A 22,771-nucleotide genomic window follows, 5' to 3' on the forward strand; every position below is an offset into this window, starting at 1 on the left:
GGCAATAAGAAGAGGTTGTATGATTACTTCAGGAGCAAGAGAAAGGTGAAGGAAAGTGGAGGCTCTCTCCTTAGCTGGGAAGGAGAACTAATACCCGGTGACCTCAGGAAGGCGGAGGCATTTATGCCTCTTCTGCTTCAGTGGCCTCTGAAAAGGTTAATTTGTGACCAGATACGTAACACAATTAATGGTAACAACAAAAGGGAAGAAATGCAAGCCAAAATAGGGGAAAAAACAGGTTAAATAAGATCGATATATTCGAGTCGTCAGATGACATTCACCTGAGGGTACTTAAGTTGCTAGCTGAAGCAAAAATCTCAGAACTGTTGACAATTACCTTTGAGAACTCCTGGAGCACGTCAAAGGCTTTGTGAAAGTCCAAGTACACTATATCCACCCAATCAGTCTTGTCCACATGCGTGTTGACCCCTTCAAAAAATTCTAATAGATTGGTGAGGCGTGATTTCCCTTTGCAAAAGCCGTGTTGACTTTTCCCCAGCATATCGTGTTCATCTATGTGTCTGATAATTCTGTTCTTTACTATAGTGTCAACCAATTTGTCTTAACTGGCCTGTAATTGCCTCTGCAACCTTCTTAAAAACTCGGTGTCACGTTAGCTCTCTGCCAGTTGTCTGGTTCAGAAGCTGATCTAAGCGATAGGTTACCTACCATAGTTAGTAGTTCTGCAATTTCATATTTCAGTCCCTTCAAAACCCTTGGTCCTGGTGACTTATTACTGTTTAATGTATCAGTTTGTTCTGAAACCAAATCTATCAACACCTCAATCTGGGACCCCGCCTGTCTCTATGCCCCGCCCCTACATGTGATGGACACCCTCCCTCCCACCCGGATGGGCCGACATGACCCTTTTTCTTGTGCCGTTGCAGGACATAGCCACAGTTTACCAGATCTTCCCAGACGAGGTCCTGGGCTCAGGGCAGTTTGGAGTTGTCTATGGAGGTGGGTTCAGGGGAAGGATGGGATGCAGGGCCTGCCACTGAGTACCTCTGGGGTGGGGTGCGGTGGGTGTTTGTACAGGGATCGCTCACCCAGCAGTGCACTGAGATGCAGCTGCCTCTGGAGTGGAGCGCGGGTGGGGGCTGTTTAATGGCTGCACAGGAATGCTGCAGACCAGTTCGGAAGGGAAATGGAAGAAGACTCCCGTGTTCAACCCTATTTTGGGTAGGGGAGATTAGCTGGCTTGGGGGGTGGGGAATGGGACATGGAGCCTGTCACCGTTAGGGGGCGCTGGGTCCAATCTACCCCCAGGGTGGGGGACTGGCAGGGTCAGGGGGTGGGCAATGGGACACGGGGCCTCTCCCCTCCAGGGGGTGCCGGCTCCCCTGGGACGAGGACCCTAATGCCTCTGTTCTGGCCCCCTCCAGGGAAGCACCGTAAGTCGGGCCGGGACGTGGCAGTGAAGGTGATCGACAAGCTGCGTTTCCCCACGAAGCAGGAAAGCCAGCTTCGCAACGAGGTGGCCATCCTGCAGGTGAGGGGGGACGGACGGACAGACAGCGATGGCGCCCGGCTCCTCGCTCCCCCGCCCTGGAGAGAGCACACCCTCCACCTCCCATGGGGCCCGCCTCGGGTGTCCTGGGGCTTGACTGGCTATGGGGCAATTCTGAGAGCTGGCCCCGAGGTTGCTGCTCGCTGCAGTGAGTTGCACAGGTCTCAGCCCAGGTCCCAGCAGGGCAGGGAGACAAGGGTTGAGCCGGCTGCTCTGGGGGAGGCTGTGCCGGGGGAGGCAGCACATGGGGCTGGGGTTTGCCTGGAGCTGGGTGGCTCATGGGGGTCACCAGCTCCAAGGGGGGGTGGGGCTGGCGGATGGGTGGATTCCCTGCCCCCAGCCCCCGCTTTTATCCCTCCTCTCCCCGGCTCCCAGAGCCTCCGCCACGCAGGCATAGTGAACCTGGAGTGCATGTTCGAGACGCCCGAGAAGGTGTTTGTGGTGATGGAGAAGCTGCACGGGGACATGCTGGAGATGATCCTGTCCTCGGAGAAGGGCCGGCTGCCCGAGAGGCTCACCAAATTCCTCATCACCCAGGTGAGACCCGCTCCCCCTCCCCCCAAGCTGCCCCAGCACCGCGGTTTGTCCCTGGGGCCACTGGGTGGGGGAGTTCACCAGGATGGGCCAGGGGCATGCGGCTGTCTGTCCTGCTGGAGGGGACCGGCCCTGCCCTGTGCGTCTGTCTGTCTGGAGGGGACCGGCCCTGAGCTTTGTGTCCGTCTGTCTGGAGGGGACCGGTCCTGATCTGTGTGTCCGTCTGTCTGGAGGGGCTGAGCTCTGCTCGGGGCGTGTCCCTGCTGCCTCTGGGGTGGCCCAACGCAGCCTGGTCCCTCAGCTCCTCCCTGGGGTGGGCCACAGGGGGAACAGGCAGTGCCCCCTCCCTCCCCTCCAGCTGGTGGGGTCAGGCCTCCGCCCCCCCAGGCTGCTCTCTCACCCCTATGCCCCCGCCAGCCCCTGGGGGGCGCCCCCTGCTGGGCAGATGGGGGGAAGGGCCCCGTAAGCTCTTGGGGCAGCCCTGGCCCCACGCGCGATGTCTGACCTGCCCCGTCCCGGCAGATCCTGGTGGCCCTGCGGCACCTGCACTTCAAGAACATCGTCCACTGTGACCTGAAACCGGAGAACGTGCTTCTGGCCTCCGCCGAGCCCTTCCCCCAGGTGAGACCCCGCCCCCCGTTGGACTGCCCCTCCCCCCTCCATGTGACTCCTCCCCCACGTGAGATCCGACCTCCCCCAGGTTGGACTGCCCTACCCCACTCCCCAGGGACCCCTCTCCCCAGGTACGACTGTGCCACCACTCTGCACAGGGATCCCTTCCCCCAGATGAGACCCCCCCAGGTGAGTGGCAGGACTCCACAGGGACCCCCTTCCCCTAGGTGAGACTCCTCCCGCCACCGCCCTCCCGCCACCACTTCCCACTCCCTCTTCCCCTCTGCTGTTTTTGACACCCCCATCTCCCACTGTGGAGACCCCTCATCCCCCACAACTCCTGGGGCACTGGGGAGAGAGCTCCCCACCCCGCTCCCTGGAGCACAGCGCTCACTGGGGTATCGGGGCCAGGGGGAGAGCACCCCCTGCTGAGACCCCTCCCCCGGCTCCCCCAGGTGAAGCTGTGTGACTTCGGTTTTGCCCGCATCATCGGCGAGAAGTCGTTCCGGCGCTCGGTGGTGGGCACCCCGGCCTACCTGGCCCCCGAGGTGCTGCTAAACCAGGGCTACAACCGCTCGCTGGACATGTGGTCCGTGGGCGTCATCATGTATGTCAGCCTGAGCGGCACCTTCCCCTTCAACGAGGACGAGGACATCAACGACCAGATCCAGAACGCCGCCTTCATGTACCCGCCCCATCCCTGGCGCCAGATTTCGGCCGGAGGTACCTGCCCGGGGGGGAGGGGGGATCTCGGCAGGAGGGACATGCCCCTAGTGGGAGAGGGGGAGGGCAGATCTCCTCAGGAGGGACCTTCCCTGGGGGGTGGAGGGGGGATCTTGGCCAGAGGGACCTGCCCTGGGAGGTTGAGGGGGGATCTCGCTGGAGGGACCTGCCCCAGTGTGTGTTCTGGTTGGGAGGGGGTTGTCTGTTACCTCCTAGTGGCAGGACCCAGCCACTCTAATGGCAGTGTGGGGGGAGCTCAGACTGCCTGCGAGGGGGCAACACCCCCAACTGACACCCCCATCCCTGCAGCACAGCACCCCCAGCAGGAAGGCCTGTGTTGCCGGGGCACCATACCCGCTATCCCCACACCCCGTGGCTTTCCCCAGGGCAGACTCGGGCCCTTCCCGCCCCCGCAGGCGGCTCCATGACTCCCCCGCGCTCTCTCCTCCTCCAGCCATCGACCTGATCAATAACCTGCTCCAGGTGAAGATGAGGAAGCGCTACAGTGTGGACAAGTCCCTGAGTCACCCCTGGCTCCAGGTATGTAGGGGTGGCCCAGCCGTGGCCTGACAGCCTCCCCCCAGACCCGGCAGCGTCCCCCAGCCCTGCCCAGGTCCAGAGCTGTCACCTAAGGGAACGCTCAGGAGGACTGTCGCTATCGCTATGGAGAGGTGGGGAAACTGAGGCACGGCGAGGGGCTGGGACTTGCCCAAAACTTGCCCAAGAATCCTGTCTCCCAGCCCCCTGCTCTAACCACTAGACCCCACTGCCGTTGCCCCTGTGCCCAGTATGGTCCTGCAGCCGCTGCCCTCGGTTGCAGCAGCAGAAGGGATGATGGAGCCAGCCGGAGGTAGCGGTTCTCGTGCTCTCCAGCAGGGGGCAGCACTGACACACACTCCAGGCGACCTGTTGCAGGGTGATTTTGGTGCTGTCCCATAGGGGTCACCCGACACACACCAGCTGGCCCAGTGCAGGGCAGTTCTGGCGTTGTCCACCGGGGGGCGGCACTGACAATCCCAGCTGGCCCAGTGCAGGGCAGTTCTGGTGTTGTCCACCAGGGGGCAGCACTGACACATCCCAGCTGGCCCAGTGCAGGGCAGTTCTGGTGTTGTCCACTGGGGGGCGGTACCGACACATGCCAGCCAGCCCAGTGCAAGGCGGTTCTGATGTTGGCCAACAGGGGGGCAGCAGTGATGCACTTGGTCCCTGTTAACCCCTTGCTGCCCCTGCAGGATTACCAGACGTGGCTGGACCTACGGGAGCTAGAGACCAAGATGGCCGAGCGCTACATCACCCACGAGAGCGACGACGCCCGGTGGGAGCAGTTCGCCACCGACCACACCCTGCCCTACCCCGCCCACCTGCGGGCCCCCCGGGGGCCGCCCCCCGAGGAGGAAGAGGAGGAGGGGGAGGGGGAGCTGCAGGGGCTGACAGAGAGGGTCAGCATTCTGTGAACCTGGCCCCCCACCCCGTGGCAGAGAGAAGACCCCTCCCCCAGCTCTGGTGGAGGGGGCGGGACAAGACGGACCCCTGGGGATGGGGTGAAGGACACCCCTGCCCCCGCTTTGTGCTGTGGGGACGTGGCTCTCCCTGCTGGCGCCAGAGCAGACAGGACGGCTCCCTTTTCCTGACTGGTGCACCCCCGCCCGCCTACCTGCACGCCCGCCCCTGCCCATGGGGGCCACTCTCAGGAGCCCCGAGCAGGCGCCCCTAGGGCTGAGGAGAGGCAGGTGGGGGCCCGGGGATGGGCTGGGGACCCAGGACATGGCGAGGGCCCTAGGCAGGGCGTGACGCCTGGCACAGCTGCTGAGGTCGCTTGGCGCCCGTCTGGACGGCCCTTGGATCCCATGGCGCCCCGGCCAGTGCAAGAATGGAATAGAAGAGGACGGGGTGAGAGGCCCGGGGCCTCAGGGAGGGGGCCTGGCAGGTGAGCCCAGGCTCCCGGGGAAGTGGGGAGGGCCTGGCTCTGTGATCGGGGGCTGAGGGCATGAGGGGGGGTGGAGTCCCAGGCACATGTCAGTGACCTGGGGGTGGCTGAGGGGTCCCACCGATGTAATTAGGGGAGTGGAGGGAGGGTGCAGGATGTACTAGGCTTCTGTGGTTATGAAGGGCGGGGGGAGTCCCAAGGACATGGGGTTGGTGTTAGGGGCCTAAGCTATGAGTGAAGGTTTTTGAGGGCATGGGGCCCCTCCCTGCACCCACTCTCCCTGGTCCTTGCTGGGGGTAAAAGGGGTTCTCCATTTTGGGGAGCACAGAGGGAGCTGAGCCCTCCCCCTCCTGTCTTCAGCGGGGTAGAGGGGAGAAGTGTCCCCCCGCACCCCAACCCCTGCTGGCTCCAAGCCGTCTTGGCCAGACCGAAGCCGCCCTAGGCCGAGCCCTGCTGGATTTTGACGCCCTGCTCCACATGTGGCCTGCATGGCCATGTGCCTCCTGGCCCGTGCACACGCGTGTTCATGGCGGGGCCAGGGGACGGGCGAGTAACTGACAAGGGCGATGGAGCTGGGGCTGATCTACGCCGCCCTGCGGTGGATGCTCGTACGGGGACGTGTGTGTATAAATAAATAGTGAACAGAACCCGTCCAGCCTGCCTTTGAACTGAAATGTACGCGACCCCCCTGCGCGGGGCGACGCTGAGTCTTCCCCCCCACCCCAGCTGGAACGGACAGTAGTGATCGCCCCGCACTACAGCTAAAAGCCCCAGGTATTGCTAGAGGTGACCCTGCCCCCCCCCGTAGGGCACGAGGTGCAGCCTGGCGCAGGGCTGGGGGTCACGCTTCCTGAGGAAGTGCCTCCGAAAGTTTCAGATTTAGCCACACTCCGAAGTTATGGTCAGGAGCCAAGGGTTCTCATCCTGCCTCTCCCGCTGGCTGTGGGCAAGCCACTTCCCTGCTCTGTGCCTCCATTTCCCCCAGTACAATGGGGATAAAGACATGGTCCCTGCTTGATAACGTGCTCTGAGCGCTCCAGAAGGAAAGGCCTCGATCCGAGTCGGGGGGGTTGTTTCTTTTAAAAGCAGTGCCTGTTTGGGGTGGGCATTGGAGCCCGACAACGCGGGTCAGGCGGGAAAACAACTGGATCCTCGCGGGTTGGGTCAGCTCTGCTCCCGCCCGGGGGGGCTGGCGTGGTGGCAGCGCCATGCCCTGCTCCGGGCGGACTTGGGTAGAATTCACTTGTGGCCTAAAAACAGACCTGAGCTGCTCTCTAGCGTGGATGCTTGTTATATCACTTGGAAGTTGGCTTGCACCTGTAAATTGACCGGCACCAGCTCAGTTGATAGATACTAGGTTTAAAGTGCTATTAAGGCATCCGTGTGTCTGCCAAGGGTCTCCCGTTCACACCCCTGACACAGGCACTTGGGCCAGAGGAAAATCTGTGTGTAGAGCCAGTCTCAGTGGGTAGCCAGTCCCCCCTTCCCCCAGGGCGACTGGGGCTCCGGGACATGCCCCTGCAGGAGTCCTCGGTGCTGAGGCGAATGGAGGTCTGGTTGGAAGTGCTTGGAGCCCAGGGTTGTGCCTGTGAAGCCGGGGCTGGTGGCTGCTTTGGGAAGCCTGGCTGGGATTAGCCCACAGGTGTCGATTTCTTCCCTGTTCGGATCTCTCCGTGTTCCAGCCAGAGAAGAGGTAGAATTTGGGACCATGGAGGGCAGGCTACCCGGGCTCTCAAATAATAACAATCCCTAGTGCTTTTCAAAGGAGGGCGGTGATATTCCCATTTTATGGCTGCGGAAACTGAGGCAGAGTGAGGGGACGGGTCTTGCCTGTGGCAGGCTGGGAACAGACCCCAGGGCTGCCCAATGAGTCAGTTACAGCCCTCCCAGGGGCGGGTTGGCTCTTTAGCTCAAGCTATACCGGGTCCCGCTTTTAGCTCAGGAGGGCCCCGGTTCAATCCCCAGGCTGTCAGCCGAGGGTGGTGCCTGTCTCCAAAGAAATCAATCTGTGGCTTTGTCCCCAGGCCCCCCTGCTGTCCCTAGATAGAGCCTAACTTTGCTGTCTCCAGAGCTCTGCTTTCCCCAACCCGAACGCCGGCTCCCATCACTCAGGGTACCGTGTAGTGTCCTGAAATCGTGGTAACCCTTTAAATAGTTGGTGTGTTCCAGGTTTTCCCCGAGTAGCCGGGTGGCTGGGTAGAAAGGCCTGGCTAGTCAGGAGCCGCAGTTAGACAGACCCCGCTGTGCCCATGGAGGGTCTTCCTTACAGGTGGAGCTGGGAGCACGGCCTGGCGTGAAGGGTGCCCACCTTTTCCCATTGAAGCCCCCCGTTTGCAGGTCCTTGGCCTTTCCCAGATGTTAGATGGTTTGGCCTGGAACGTCTCACGCTGGGCGTTTGCTGCAGGCTCAGTGGTTTTTTTGGGGGGAGAGGCGGGGGGGGGGGGGGAATTGCACCCAGATGTCTGAGCGTCCCTGAGACCGAGGCGCGGGAGAATGACGTGTCACTTGCCCCAGGTGGAAACTTCTGGCCCCCCTTTCTTTGCGCAGCTCTAACGCCCCCATGGGTTGGAGCCGGGACGTGCGAGGTGGCAGGGGGGTCGCCCTGAGGACAGAGATGTGCTGGTCCCAGTCCCAAGCTGGTGGCTCTCCCAGGTGAGGTGTTGGTTGACCTTGTATCTAAGGCCCAGGAGGCAACTAGTCAAAGGTAGCGCTAAGCCCATCTCCCTTAAAGGGCCATCCCATCCCCTGGCCACTAGGCTTCGGGTTTAGGGAGACGGGGTGAAATATGTGACCCTCCACAATGCCAGAAGACGTCTTGATTCCCACTTGCCCCCATCCCTGCATCGGGGAGGGGAGTGGGGGATCTAGTGGGTTAGAGCAAGGGGAAGCCAGGACTCCTGGGTTTTATTCTGAGCACAGGGAGGGGAATAGGTTCATGTGCTTAAGTGGAGGGGAGGTAGGGAGGCTTCTAGCCCCCAGCTCCTCCGCCCACTCATTGTGTGACCTGAAGCAAAATAACCGTCACTCTCGGCTCTGAGCCGTCGGTCGGTTTCTGAGGAACTCCAGGGGACCAAATGACTATGTGTCACGCCAGGAGCCCACACTGGAATTACCGGGCCCATCTGCACGGTGCAGGGAGACAGTGCTGGGAGCCCCGGGCTGTCCCCTGCACCTGGAGCCATTTCTCAGTTCTCTGCTGCTGTGAATCCCCAGTGCCTGCCGGATGTAAACAGGAAACCACCGAAAGCAACTGTCTAGGTGGGGACCTTAGGACACCCGGGAGCCAACGTGCCCCGACACCAGGCCTGCCTAGCCCCAGGGACCCCGTCAGAGATCAGGGGCAGGGGAGCGCGGTGTTCCCAGGCCTGCAGTCGTGACCAGTGGGTGGCAGATGGTTACTGGGGGGGCACAGACTTGGTTGGTTCCTGTCTGCACTTCTGGCATGACTCACTTCCGGCTGACGTGTGAATCAGAGACTATCACGGTTGGAAGGGACCTCAGAGGGTCATCTAGTCAACCCCCTGCTCAAAGCAGGACCTAATCCCCAACTAAATCATCCCAGCCAGGGCTTTGTCAAGCCGGGCCTTAAAAACCTCTAAGGAAGGAGATTCCACCACCTCCCTAGGGAACCCATTCCAGTGCTTCACCACCCTCCTAGTGAAATAGTGTTTCCTAATATCCAACCTAGACCTCCCCCACTGCAACTTGAGACCATTACTCCTTGTTCTGTCATCTGCCACCACTGAGAACAGCCGAGCTCCATCCTCTTTGGAACCCCCTTTCGGGTAGTTGAAAGCAGCTATCAAATCCCCCCCCTCATTCTTCTCTTCTGCAGAGTAAATAATCCCAGTTCCCTCAGCCTCTCCTCATAAGTCATGTGCTCCAGCCCCCTCATCATTTTTGTTGCCCTCCACTGGACTCTCCAATTTTTCCACCTCCTTCTTGTAGTGTGGGCTCCAAAACTGGACACAGTATTCCAGGTGAGGCCTCACCAGTGTCGAATAGAGGGGAATGATCACGTCCCTCGATCTGCTGGCAATGCCCCTACTTATACAGCCCAAAATGCCGTTAGCCTTCAAGGACACACTGTTGACTCATATCCAGCTTCTCGTCCACTGTGACCTCTAGGTCCTTTTCTGCAGAACTGCTGCCTAGCCACTCGGTCTCTAGTCTGTAGCAGTGCATGGGATTCTTTTGTCCTAAGTGCAGGACTCTACACTTGTCCTTGTTGAACCTCATCAGGTTTCTTTTGGCCCAATCCTCTAATTTGTCTAGGTCCCTCTGTAAACTATCCCTACCCTCCAGCGTATCTACCACTCCCCCCAGTTTAGTGTCATCTGCAAACTTGCTGAGGGTGCATCCACGCCATCCTCCAGATCATTAATGAAGATATTGAATAAACACGGCCCCAGGACCGACCCTTGGGGCACTCCGCTTGATACCAGCTGCCAGCTAGACACGGAGTCATTGATCACTATGAGCCTGACGATCTAGCCAGCTTTCTATCCACCTTACAGTCCATTCATCCAGCCCATACTTCTTTAACTTGCCAGCAAGAATACTGTGGGAGACCGTATCAAAAGCTTTGCTAAAGTCAAGGAATATCACACCCACTGCTTTCCCCTCATCCCCAGAGCCAGTTATCTCCTCATAGAAGGCAATTAGGTTAGTCAGGCATGACTTGCCCTTGGTGAATCCATGCAGGTGAAGCATCAGTTGGGGGGTTTCTAGCGGCTCGTGGCTTTCAGAGCGTCTCCAGCCGCCCCTCCATGCACTATCTGGCCTGTCTATCTGGGGCTCCTAAGGGCGGCTAGTTTAGTACATGAACGGTACAGGGGTAGTAAGCCTGGTCTTGTATTTATCCAGCACCTCTCGGCCAGCAGGAGCCCAGCGCCCGTCACAGGCGATCCAGGGAGGGGCTGCAGCCATCGCTGAATTGCAGCCACTTCTGGGGTGGGACGTGGTGCGGGTGGCAACGCTACGCAGCCATTTGGGGTGCTGTCTCCCCACCCCACCTCAAGCACCACAAATCCTCCCCTCCCCACGCTTGGCTCACCAACAGCCCCTCGCTTTTCCTTGTAGCTCCTCCCCTGCCCAGCTCCCCTCCCCCTCCATTTGCTGCAGTCTGGGCTGAGTGTCTGCGGGGACCTGATCCTCTCCAAGGCAGTGCTGCCCCCATACCCGGGTGTGATGCTACAGGGCTCTCTCAGTGCTGCAGGGGGTGGGGCAGGGGGCTCGGCAGGGAGCGCTGTGCTACGGGGGGCGGGGCAGGGGGCTCGGCAGGGGGCGCCGTGCTGTTGAGGGTGGGGCGGGGGCCTCGGAAGGAGGCACTATGCTACAGGGGTCGGGGGGCTCAGTAAGGGGCGCCGTGCTACGGGGGGCGGGGCAGGGGGCTTGGCAGGGGGCGCTGTGCTACGGGGGGCGGGGCAGGGGGCTCGGCAGGGGGCGCCGTGCTGTTGAGGGTGGGGCGGGGGCCTCAGCAGGAGGCACTATGCTACAGGGGTCGGGGGACTCAGTAAGGGGCGCCGTGCTACGGGGGGCGGGGCAGGGGGCTTGGCAGGGGACGCTGTGCTGCTGGGGGCGGGGTGGGGGGCTCGGCAGGGGGCGCCGTGCTACAGGAAGTGCTGTCCTAGCCTAGGTCCCCACTCAGACACTTTTCCTGGGGATGTCAGGCCGAACCCCGGCCCAAGTCCCGCAATACCAGCCTGCCCCCCTCATGCCCTCCACCCCTGTGACTCGGGGGGGCACCGAGTGCTCCCGAGGGGGCTGTGCTCAGCGTCCGCTCCCAGGTGCAGGGATCCAGGCCAGGTACTTCCCGGGCCCCGAGCCACTCACAGCCCTCAAGTGCTTTTGCTTTATTTGCCTTCACATTTTTGCAGCTTGGTCCGGGCTCTCCACAGCCTGGCCCTGCCCCCCCCCCCCCCGCCCAGTTCTCCCCCCTAGTGCTCCATGGCCTGGCCCCTTCCTCCCCTGCCCGCCTGCCGCCTTTCTGAGATACAGGAATTGGAGATCCCAACCCCAGGCAATGCCCCTGCTTGTCCCTGGGAAGGGGAAAGATGTTTTGGGTATTTGAATTATGACCCCCCCTGCACAACCACCTACCACCCACTGTCCATCCTCCCACCGTCCATCCACTGTCCATGCACCTCCCACCCACTGTCCCTCCATCCACCAACCGTCCAACCACCTACCACCCACTGTCCATCCTCCCACTGTCCATCCACTGTCCATGCACCTCCCACCCACTGTCCCTCCATCCACCCACCGTCCAACCACCTACCACCCACTATCCATCAACCCACTGTCCATCTATCCATCCCCCACCATCCATCCACCTACCATCCACTGTCCATCTACCACCCACCATCCATCCACCTACCACTCATCTACCCAACATCTTTCCACCCATCCCTGCATCTCCCCATTGATGGATCCAGCCAGCCATCTACCCCCTACCACTCATTTAGCCACGCCCCTATCCATGTAGCCCCCCCCCCCCATCCGTCCATCCTGCAACTGGGACACCATTTTGCCGCACTGTGACAGGGCCTTCATTTACACCCAGAAGAGCGGGTGAAATGACCATGTCACCCATGGGTGCGCGGCCTTGGGGGAGCGTGCGCAGCGGCCGTGCGTGGTGCGAGGCAGCTGTGCGGTGGTGATGTACGGCGTTGAGCGCCTGTGCCCAATGGCCATGCAGGGTGTGAAGCGGCTGTGTGTCCGGCACTGGGCGAGCGTGTCCGGTGGCACTGGGCGAGTGTGTCCGGTGGCACTGGGCGAGCGTGCACAGCGGCTGTGTGTGATGATAGCCACGGACAAGTGGCAGTTGTGCGCTGACCTTGCTTGGCGCTGAGCCAGGGCATTGTGTGCGCGCGCTGCCCGTGTTGGCCTGGGATGGGAACGGGGGCACTTGCGCCATTGGGGATTGCAGAGCCAGCCCGCATGCTGCTTCTGGTAACGTCAGCAATGTTTCCCTCTTGCCCAGCACCTCCCAGCCTGGTCGCCCCCCTCAGCCCTCCGCCTGCCCTGGGGAGGGGAGGACGCGTCGGGGGCAGACGGGCTCAGAGGTGGGCCACCCCCTGGCCAGCCGTTGGAAACCCCCTTTCCGGTGTGTGTGAAATCCCGGACTGCGTTTCCTAGAACTCGCTAGTGTGGGACTGCGGGGCGGGGGTGGGGGCGGGCAAGGGTGTCTGCTGGCGAATGGCAGCGGGGCGGGCAGAACTGCCAGCCATTCACACGCCAGCTGGGGTAGGGTGGGCGGGCGGGCGCGGGGGAGCCTTTGAGGCTGCAAAGGAGCCGAGATCTGAGGATGCATCTGTGCCCCTGAGCTGCTCCGGTGCCAGCGTTCCCCCCAGGTTGGGGGCTTCCACTCAGCTCTTCAGAGACCCACCCTGGCGGCCTGGTATGTGCCTGTACCCCCCCTCCCCCATTCCCCTGCTCTTGAGATCAGTCCCTGGGGAGGGGAAGGGGAAGACTGGGGCATGCGGCTGTACAGGACCCCCCACCCCAAGCCATGCCTGCTGCCTAAGGGGCAGGGGTCGGGAGGGGGGCAGACATGGGGGACTGCCTGGTGGAGCAGGGGAGGGAGTGTGAGGGGGGCGGTGAATAGCGAACCCCTCCCTGCCAGATGCCCCCTCCCCCAGAGCCCCACAAGTAAATAAACTGCAGGGGGCGCGGTTTTGGGGAAGGGGGGGTCTGAGTGGGAGGTGAGGGCACATGTGTTTACCGGGGGGGGGGGAACGGGGTGCTACATCCAACCCCAGCTGTCTTGGGGCCACAGAGGTGGTCCCCCATCTCACACGGACATAGGGGGCACAGGAAGGGCCAAGCCAGCTGTTTGCCCCCCAACCTCTCCCAGAGCCGGCACCAAGCCCACCCCACCCTTCTCCCAGGGCCCTTTCCACACGCCAACATGCCCTGCACACACACAACCCACACAGCACATGCGTCACCCCTGGTACACTGGCTCCCCCACACACGTCACTGTTCCACGCCAATCCCTTTGACAGAGACACCACGTTTCACACCGAGCCACCCAGGCCAGTCCCCGTGCATCTCCAACACGCACAGCCATGCAACCCTGCCAGAGATCCCCAACCACTGTACAAGGGTAGGTCGGTACCATTATCTCCTGTGCTACGGATGGGGAAACTGAGGCACAGAGTGGGGATGTGACTTGGCTAAGGGCAGTGGCAGAGCCAGGAATAGAACCCAGGCAGTCTGATTCATAATCCCCCATGGCAAACATTTTCCCTTCCCAGGAACAGAACCCAGCTCCCACTACCAACCCCCACTCTGACTTCTAGACCTCACTTCCCTCCAAGAGTTGAGGACGGAACCCAGGCATCCTGATTCACAATTCCTCCCGCAACCCTTGTCCCCACCCTGAACCAGGAACTGAACCCAGGAATCCTGATTCCTCAGTCCCCCCCCTCCTCTAACCCCTAGACCCCACTCCCCTCCCAGAGCTGAGGCTAGAACCCAGGAGTCCTGGCTCCCAAGCCAGTGCATTGTCTACTAGACCACCCTGCTGTATACAGATACCCCCTGGCCCCCATAAAACCAGCCAGCTGCATGTGCCACCTTCGCCCCCCCCCCCCCCACTGAGGACAGTGCCCCCTACTGCGCACAGTGCCCCCTAGTGCACCAGCCGCAGTTCTGCCACCGCTGTGGGAGATTCCCCACTCGTTGTGCGGCAGGACGGGGCTCCCGCCCCCACAGCCGCACGTCTGGCTGCCGCGTGCACCATTCACCGCCTGGCGCACGTGTTCGGTGCTCAGGCACCCCAGGCAGGAAGCGGGCCCCAGGTTAGTGTCGTGGGGTGGGAAAGGAAATGGTCGCACCACAGCACGCCTCAACCACCCTTAAAGAGCCAAGGCCCGCATGCTGGAAGCCGGGTGTGTGCGGGGTGGGGATGAGGCTGGTCAGTGGCCTGCTGGCGACATGCACGGGCATGCTGAAGTGGGAGGCCTTGGGAGCGCCAGAAGCACGTGGGCTGTTGAGGTCCTTGGCCAGGCTTTGTTGTGTGCAGTGTCGGCCGACGGCCTCGTCCCACTGCAGCCGGTGGGCGAAACCCTGGGAGAGCTTTTCAAAAAAGATTGTTACGAATGTGTAGCACGGTAGCACCTACGAGCCCCAGTCATGGCCCAGGCCCCCACAGTGCTAGGAGCTGTACATTCAGATTGCTATTAGGTGTATTACAGAAGCACTTAGAAGGCTTGGTCATGCGCTAGGCCCCCCAGATGGTAGTAGGTGCTGTACATTTGTATTGCTCTTAGGTGTATTACGGTAGCACCCAGGGGCTGCAGTCCAGCCCAGGATCCCATTGTGCCTGGTGCCGTACAAGCAGAGAACAATGACCTTGTGTTTTCTCACCTGTCTGCTCATTGGTTCCCCCCACCATGTGTGAGAATGACAGTGAGGCCGGATTCCTCACATGTACTGCGAAGAATGCGGACTCAGTGCACGGCGTGTGCATCCCTCATATGTACTGCAAGGAGTGGTAGCTACCCTGGAAAGTAGGGATAGGATACAGGGGGACCTAGACAAATTGGAGGATTGGGCCCAAAGAAACCTGATGAGGTTCAACGAGGACAAGTGCAGCGTCCTGCACTTAGGACAGAAGAATCCCAGGCACTGCTACAGACTAGGGACTGAGTGGCTAGGCAGCAGTTCTGTAGAAAAGGACCTAGGGGTCACAGTGGACGAGAAGCAAGATATGAGTCAGCAGTGTGCCCTTGTTGCCAAGAAGACCAACAGCATTTTGGGCTGTATAAGTAGGAGCATTGCCAGCAGATCGAGGGACGTGATCATTCCCCTCTATTCTGCATTGGTGAGGCCTCATCTGGAGTACTGTGTCCAGTTTTGGGCCCCACACTACAAGAAGGATGTGGAAAAATTGGAAAGAGTCCAGCAGAGGGAAACAAAAATGATTAGGGGGCTGGAGCGCATGATTTATGAGGAGAGGCTCAGGGAACTGGGATTGTTTAGTCTGAAGAAGAGAAGAGCGAGGGGGGATTTGATAGCAGCTTTCAACTACCTGAGGGGGGGTTCCAAAGAGGATGGATCTAGGTTGTTCTCAGTGGTGGCAGATGACAGAACAAGGAGTAATGGTCTCAAGTTGCAATGGGGGAGGTCTAGGTTCAATATTAGGAAACACTATTTCACTAGGAGGGTGGTGAAGCACTGGAATGGGTTCCCTGGGGAGGTGGTAGAATCTCCTTCCTTGGAGGTTTTTAAGGCCCGGCTTGACAAAGCCCTGGCTGGGATGATTTAGTTGGGGTTGGTCCTGCGTTGAGCAGGGGGTTGGACTAGATACCTCCTGAGGTCCCTTCCAACCCTGATAGTCTATGATTCTAAGAACGCAAATTCAGTGCACGCACACGTACACGCACACACGCCACCCCTGGCAGGAGCTCGCGCTACACCGCAACGGAGACCAAAGTGCACAGATTGGGAGCACACAGCCCCTCCCCAAACCCAGCAATGCCCACCAATTAATGCTCTGCCTCCCAGCCCCACATCTGTCCCTTGCCCCCCAGTCCTGACATGGCTGCTGGTTCTTAGCCCCACATCGGCCTGTTCCCCAGCCCAGCAATTACCTGAGCCAGCCCAGCCTCATGTTGCTTCTGTACCTGCCTGCCCCACACCAGGGAATTTTCTGTTCCCAGCCCTTACTTCTGCCCCAACCCATCTCAATTCTTCCCCCCAGCTCCAATCTGCCCCTTGCCCCCAGGCCCATGTCAGTTCTACTCCCTAGCCCCACATCCTCCCCTTGTCCCCAGGCCCATGTCAGTTCTACTCCCTAGCCCCACATCCTCCCCTTGTCCCCAGGCCCATGTCAGTTCTGCCCCCTCGCCCTACATCCTCCCCTTGCCCCCAGACCCATGTCAGTTCTACTCCCTAGCCCCACATCCTCCCCTTGTCCCCAGGCCCATGTCAGTTCTGCCCCCTCGCCCTACATCCTCCCCTTGCCCCCAGACCCATGTCAGTTCTACTCCCTAGCCCCACATCCTCCCCTTGTCCCCAGGCCCATGTCAGTTCTGCCCCCTCGCCCTACATCCTACCCTTGCCCCCAGACCCATGTCAATTCTGCCCCTCCAGGCCCACATCTGTACCCCGTCACACCTCTGCTCCTTCTACTCAGCTCTGATTGGCTGCTCTCCCCGCCAAGAGGTGAAGCAAGCGGGAAAGGACAGCCAGTCAGTGTGTGTGTGTGCTGCCCCCTGCTGGCGGGGATGAGCCCTGCTCCGTGTGTGTGTGTGTGTGTGTGTGTGTGTGTGCTGCCCCCTGCTGGCGGGGATGAGCCCTGCTCCCTGTGTGTGTGTGTATGCTGCCCCCTGCTGGCGGGGACAAGCCCTGTGTGCTCCGAAGACACCGTTGATGGGGGGGGTGGAGGTACCTCGCTGCTATTAAGCCCCGCTCTCTCTTTGCAGCGCCGCCCCCAGCACCATGCTGAACGCCAGCGCCCCCTGTCCGTCCAACGCCTCGCGCTGCGGGGTGGATTTCCAGGCCGGCCAGGAGCTGGTGGTCTCTCTCTACGGTGCCGTCTTCCTGCTGGGCCTGGCCACCAACGCGCTGACCCTGTGGCCTATCGTGCAACAGGTGCGGCTGGGCAACGTGCTGGCCGTCTACCTGCTGGGCCTGGCCGCCTCCGACGTGCTCTACCTGCTCACCCTGCCGCTGTGGATGCTGTACGTGTGGCGCGGGCACCGGTGGACCCTGAGCGGCCTGGCCTGCCATGCCGCCGGCTTCGTCTTCTACTCCAACATGTACGTCAGCGTCTTGCTCCTCTGTCTCATCTCCCTGGAGCGCTACCTGGCCGTGGCCCACCCGCTCCGCTCCCTGGGCCTGCGAAGCCGCCGCTCGGCCGCCACCGCCAGCGCCCTGGTGGCTCTGCTGGTTTTCACCTTCCACGTGGGCATCGCCCTGCGCTCCCCGGAGCCGCTCAACGGCACCTGCTACGACAGCTACCCGCTGCAGCCCGGCGTGGCCAGGTTCAACTACTTCCGGGTGGCCGCCGGCTTTGCGCTGCCCTTGCTGGTCCTGGGGGTCTCCTACCTCAAGATCTTCCAGGGGGTGCGGGCCAGCAGCACCCTGCTGGGCTGGCAGAAGGCCAAGGTGAAGCGGCTCTCGCTGGGCGTCATCGCCATCTTCCTGCTCTGCTTCGCCCCCTACCACCTGCTGCTGCTGGTGCGGACGGTGGCCTCCGCGGTGCTAGACGGCTGCTCCCTCTGCTCCTTCGAGCAGCGGCTCCACCTGCCCTTCTCCCTGGCCCTGGCCCTGTCCAGCCTCAACAGCGCCCTGGACCCCGTCCTCTACGCCCTGGTAAGCGACAGCATCAAGAACGATCTACGGAAGGTGTTCGGCTACATGGCGCGCGCCCCGCCGCCCGGCACAATCACCTCTCTGGCCTTGTGACCGGGGCTGGCATGGCACTGACCGAGGGAGACTGGATCGGGGATGCCTGATGGCACCAGAAGGGGGAGCCGCGTGCTTAGGAACGTCGGCCTCGCCCACGGGAGAAAACCTGCAGCACCATGCCCGATGGCACCAAGAGATGCAGCTGGATGCATGGGCGGATGCCCAAGGCTGGAGGGGAGGGGTCTGGGGCCCAGCAATGGCTGGGGGGTGGCTTGCCAATGAGGCTGCATAAACGAGGGCATTGTGGGAAGGGGACAACCCTGCCTGGGAGCTTGCACTCAGTGGTCAAGCGGTCGCTCTCGGTTGCTGGGATCCCGGGCGCTGCGTGGGGCTTGGGGGGGAGCTAAATCTGAGAACTCTGCAGAGAACGGGGTACGGGACAGGAGATACTCCAAAGAGGGTGAAAGATTATTTAGGGGGAGCAACGAGGAGCAGTGAAGACAGAGCGGGTAAAGCAGGATATGATTCCCTAACAGCGAGGCTGGGGGATCCTCTCTGCCAGGGACGGAGCCCATCTCATCGGGGACTTCAGTCGAGGGGTCCATGGTGTTGAGAAGAGGACGTCTCCACCCAGCAAGAGATAAACTGTTAACAAGCCCTCGTTCACTGTCCCAACATTAAAGTGTGGTCCGGGGCTGGACATCAAGTTTTGCGGGTGACTTTCACTGCAATAACCACCGATGAACATCTTTTAAACCTTTTCTTACAAGGACCCTGAAAAAGAAGGGAAAACAGTCCAAGTCCTAAAGGAGGCTTCTCTTTTAACGAGGTGTCAGCGCCTTTAGCAATAGAAGGTTGTTGTAATAAATAGCTCCTGTCTGACAGTCTGTTAAATAGCATGAAAAGTGGGATGAACTGTTCTTTTTGGGGGGGCGGGAAATACAAGGGATTTCTGATGGTCTGAAGCCGCCGGTGGAGTCCGATTCTGCCTCCTTTAAGACAAACACACGTGAAAGGGGAGGGAAAAGAACAACCAAGATAGGAAACGCAGCATCTGTGGCTGGTGCCGTCTCTCTCCTGCAGCCTCATTGCTGGAGACACACGGGCCCAGCCCACGGGCTGATCAGCCGCGCCGAGACCTGGCAAATTTGTAGCAGCGTTGGGGCTGTTTAGGGCCCTGCTTTCAGTGGCCTCTTCGGTCGCAGGCTTGCAAAAGTTGGAGTTGCATTGGGTGGCTGATTACACAGCTGGCAAAAGGAGGGAGGAGGAAAGAAGGCAAAGGAAAGTGACACATGGATGGTGATGGGGCGAGGGGGGGCAGCAGGGAGCAAGTCTCCCACCCCCAGTGTGCCGAGTTTGGCCGAAGCAGCTGGAGAAAGATGAATTCACACTGGAGCAGGTGCAGAGAAAGGCTGCCGGGCTGATGGTCATGGATCAAAGTGCTGATCTCATCAGAGGCGTTTGACAGAGCGGGGCTTGTTCCGTCTGCGGGGGGATCCGATTGCGGGGGGGCGGGGGTGTCCCCGGGAAGGGACAAGAGCTAGCGAAGCTAAGGAGAATGTTGGCACCAAATGGGAAGAAACTGACCAGCCGAGGCTGGTTTTTCTCAGGAGAGGAGGGAGGGTCTGGGGCAGTCTCTCGACTGGAGCCAGGGCAGGGCAGACAACCATCATCCGCAAAATGGCAGAATCCTCCTGGGCCCTCTCTCTGGCCGGCTCTGTTCAGGAGGCCTGTCGGGACCCGGGTGAGAAAGGCCCAATGGTGCCCAGGACATGGTGGGGGCGGCCGCTGTGATAGAAACGCACTCCACGCCAGGCTGGCAAATCTCACTGGCCAACTGACACGCAGCCCAGTGACTTCAGACATTTCCTCCCATTTCTAGTCTCTTTCAGCCCGTTGCCATGCCGACCCCTGACATTCCCAGGGGCCCCTTAGCCCCCTTAGCCCCACGGCTTTTAACTTAAACGATCCACCCCGGATCTGCCCGTTTGTTGCCAGCTTTTCAGACTCGGTTCCCGGACCACGCTGACGACTTTTGTCCCCTCGGACAACTGAAAATCCAGGCGTCTTTACCGCGGGCCCTGGAACGCAGGCCGACGGGACTGCCTCGGCTGTGCAGGCCGGCGCTGACGTGGTGCTAGCGGCACTCTGGGCCGTACGGACTGCAGGGTGAGTGCCCAGCTAATGAATAAGGACCAGGATCTGAGCCTTGTCCTTTCTACTCGCCCGTGGGACCCACTAGTAGATTCCGCCTCCCACCCCCCACCACACACACGTCAGATCCATGAGCAAACTCGGTCAGGTCCAAGACGCAGCAGAGATTTGGATCCACGGGGACACGAGGGGATGGAAGTGTGGGGGGCCACAGGGTTTGCCTGGCTATGGTGGTGTTGTTATTGCCGTGAGCTACAACGGGCCCTAACTCAAGCAGAGCTAGCATGCATATGTCTGCTCCTCCCAGCTCCAGTGTGAATGTACTCCCAGCCACACCACCCCCGCCCCCGACGGCCTAGGAACTGGTGACATGGTTTTCCCGTCTCAGGAAAATAGTCAAGATTTGGGGAAATTTCCCCGTCTTGAACAGAGATGAAGCGTCCAAATCTCGAAAACGTTCGCGAACCGAACAGCCAACGTTGGTTTGGGTTCAGGTCGCTGGAAACGTTTCGTTTTTGAACTTTCTTCATTTCGGTTGAAACGACCATTCGCCTCAGGTGCTACCGGAAAAAGCCTTTCAAGCCAGGAACCGGCAATGTGCCATTCAGACGACAGCAAGATGGGACATTTTGACAATTTCTAGACTTCTTTTCACCTTTTTTTTTTTCAAGTCAAGAAATTCCCCAGAATCGACCCGGCCTTGTAAATAGTTTTGGTTTTCAATGAATCGACTTTTTTGGATGGGAAAAGTCTCATTGAAAATTCCCTGACTTACACCGTGCTAACATAGAACAGGCACTGACCCTCACGGAGCGTCCCCCTCTAGTGGCAAGGCGCCGGCTCGCGGGTTGTAACTTGACCACAGTAACGGAGCTAATATAGTGATTTCCTTTGATCATGCTCTTAAAGCCAAAAATCCAGGGATCCGTTCCCGCAGAGAGTCAGCACACACCATTGCTTGTCCGTCTGCCTCACCCTTGCTAAGCATATAGTCTCCTTGGCCCCTTCAGCCCTCGGGGGCCTGCTGGGCTGGTCGTTTTGAGTCTGGATGCAGCTGTCTTACTAAATTCATTATTCCCTCGTGCATGACTCGCACCAGCACGGACTAGTCCGATTCTGCTGTTCTTAGTTTGGAAAGTTTCTGGGAGGGGAGTGGGGTCTAGTGGTTGGGGGGAGGAGTGGGGGCTGGGAGCCAGGACTTCTATCCCCAGCTCTGGGAAGGGAGTGGGGTCTAATGGAGAGAGCAGGGAGGCTGGGAGTCAGGACTCCTGGGTTCTGTCCCCCCCAGTTTGGGGAGAGGAGTGGGGGTCTAGCGGATAGAGCAGCAGGGGGTGGGAGGGCCTGGGAGTGAGGACTCCTGGGTTCTGTTTCCAGCCCTGCCTGCCTTAAAGACAGGCAGGGGTTTATTAAAAGTGTCCAATCAATGAGGCCTTTTCCCCATATGTCTGTGCTGTCATGACGCATTCTGGCCCCCAGAGGGGCGTATCGGCTTCTTCTACAGATGCATGAGCCCAAACCCTTTCTCCTTTGCTAGTGCTGGGGTGACTGGACTGGGGGAGCAGGCCAGGGTCGCTGGTGGGGCAGGCCATGGTTGGGGGGGGCTTGGGGCTGTGATGCCAGCACCCTTCCCCAGCACTAAATCCCCTTAGAAGTTAACTGGGGGGGCAGGGCAGCGTTTTGATCCCGGCTCGACCTGCGGACACCGATCCTGTTAATCCCCCGCCCCAGGCCCTAATCCTATTGGAGCTGGTTAAATCTCCCCGGCCCCTTCCCGTCTGCACTGGCTCTGGGAGCTGCAGCCTGGGGAAGGGGCAGCCTTCCTGATCTCAGGCCCCCAGCCACTCTGCTCTCCCTGGAGCCAGGCCCCTTTTTTCCACCATCCCTGCTACCCGGCCTTTTTTTAGCCCGGCCATTTTCGCCGTCGTTATCCTCCGCCAAAGAGAAGGTGACTTGATCCCAGTCTAGCAGGGGACAAATATTTAATCCTGGGCTCTTCAGTCTAGCAGGGACGGGTCTAACACGATCCAGTGGCTAGGAATTGAAGAGGGACAAATTCAGACTGGAAATAAAGGGGTAAATTTTCCACAGTGCAAATAATTCACCATTGGAGCAATTTCCCCAGGGTGTTGGTGGATTCTCCAGCCCTGGCAATTTTTAACTCAAAATGGGATGTTTTATTAAGCTCTCAAATTCATTCAGGGCAGTTCTCTGGCTTGTGCTCTCCAGAGGGCCAGATGAAATGATCTCTGCATCCATGGCTCTCTAGATGAAGCTGTGACTATGATCAGTCTCTTTAGGCCTTATCTCTATGCTGTGAATCGCGGCTCTTGCAATGGGCACTTCCATGTCCGCCGTCTCTCCCCAGCCCGGTTGCGTGGAGTCCAGCCTGGCCCGGCGGGCAAAGCAGACCCCTCCTCTGCACAGACACGTTTCACTCCCATGACGGAAGCCGGCTGTGACCCACGTGCTGGAATTCACAGTTCGAACGAGGATGGTAGACGCTGCTCCGGGATAAGGCATGTGCCTCCAGTGGGGTTCTGTGCGGGGGGTGAGATGTGAGAGGGTGTGCTGCATAAGTGGAGGGGGGCTGGCATGTTGTGGGCTTGTTAGGGGCTCTTGTTGGAAGCAGCAGGAATAGTGGGCCCTGGGAGATTTTCCAGGATATGGGGGGACCTGGAGGGGCACTGCAGGTATTTGGGGGTATCAGGGACAGCAGGGGAGTATTGGGAGGAGGGATGAATGGTGGGAGGCAACAATGGGAACATGGAAGACATCGGCGGGGTGGGGAAGGAGGGCGAATATTATGGAGTGGAGGGATTGAGGAGACTGCCTTGGGGGAGGAAGCCATAAATGGGGGGCAGCGTGCATTGGGGAGGGGCTAAATGGGGGTTGCACAGGATGCCTTGGGGAGGGGGTGGAGGAGTGTGCAGGGTGCATTGGAGCTGGAT

At 60.0% G+C, this 22,771-nt stretch overlaps 2 protein-coding genes across 2 annotated transcripts in view; both read left to right on the forward strand.

The window, feature by feature from the left end:
• The window catches only part of PRKD2 (protein kinase D2), a 31,476-nt gene extending 25,523 nt beyond the window's left edge, over positions 1-5,953 (forward strand). The window contains exons 12-18 of the mRNA XM_065571758.1: positions 888-960; positions 1,386-1,492; positions 1,886-2,047; positions 2,567-2,665; positions 3,112-3,379; positions 3,834-3,919; positions 4,612-5,953. Coding sequence (XP_065427830.1) covers positions 888-960; positions 1,386-1,492; positions 1,886-2,047; positions 2,567-2,665; positions 3,112-3,379; positions 3,834-3,919; positions 4,612-4,833 — 1,017 coding nt within the window. The 3' untranslated portion in view covers positions 4,834-5,953. The remainder of the gene's footprint in view (positions 1-887; positions 961-1,385; positions 1,493-1,885; positions 2,048-2,566; positions 2,666-3,111; positions 3,380-3,833; positions 3,920-4,611) is intronic.
• A 6,621-nt stretch (positions 5,954-12,574) lies between these two features.
• Positions 12,575-18,553, forward strand: LOC101947450 (probable G-protein coupled receptor 132). Its single transcript, XM_005283764.3, has 2 exons — positions 12,575-12,708; positions 16,742-18,553. Exon 2 carries the CDS (start codon positions 16,758-16,760, stop codon positions 17,724-17,726), a length of 969 nt encoding a protein of 322 aa, XP_005283821.1. The 5' UTR covers positions 12,575-12,708; positions 16,742-16,757; the 3' UTR covers positions 17,727-18,553.
• Positions 18,554-22,771: the final 4,218 nt, after the last annotated feature.

The sequence above is a fragment of the Chrysemys picta genome, chromosome 17 (genome assembly GCF_011386835.1).
Source record: "Chrysemys picta bellii isolate R12L10 chromosome 17, ASM1138683v2, whole genome shotgun sequence".
Classification (NCBI taxonomy): Eukaryota; Metazoa; Chordata; order Testudines; family Emydidae; genus Chrysemys; species Chrysemys picta.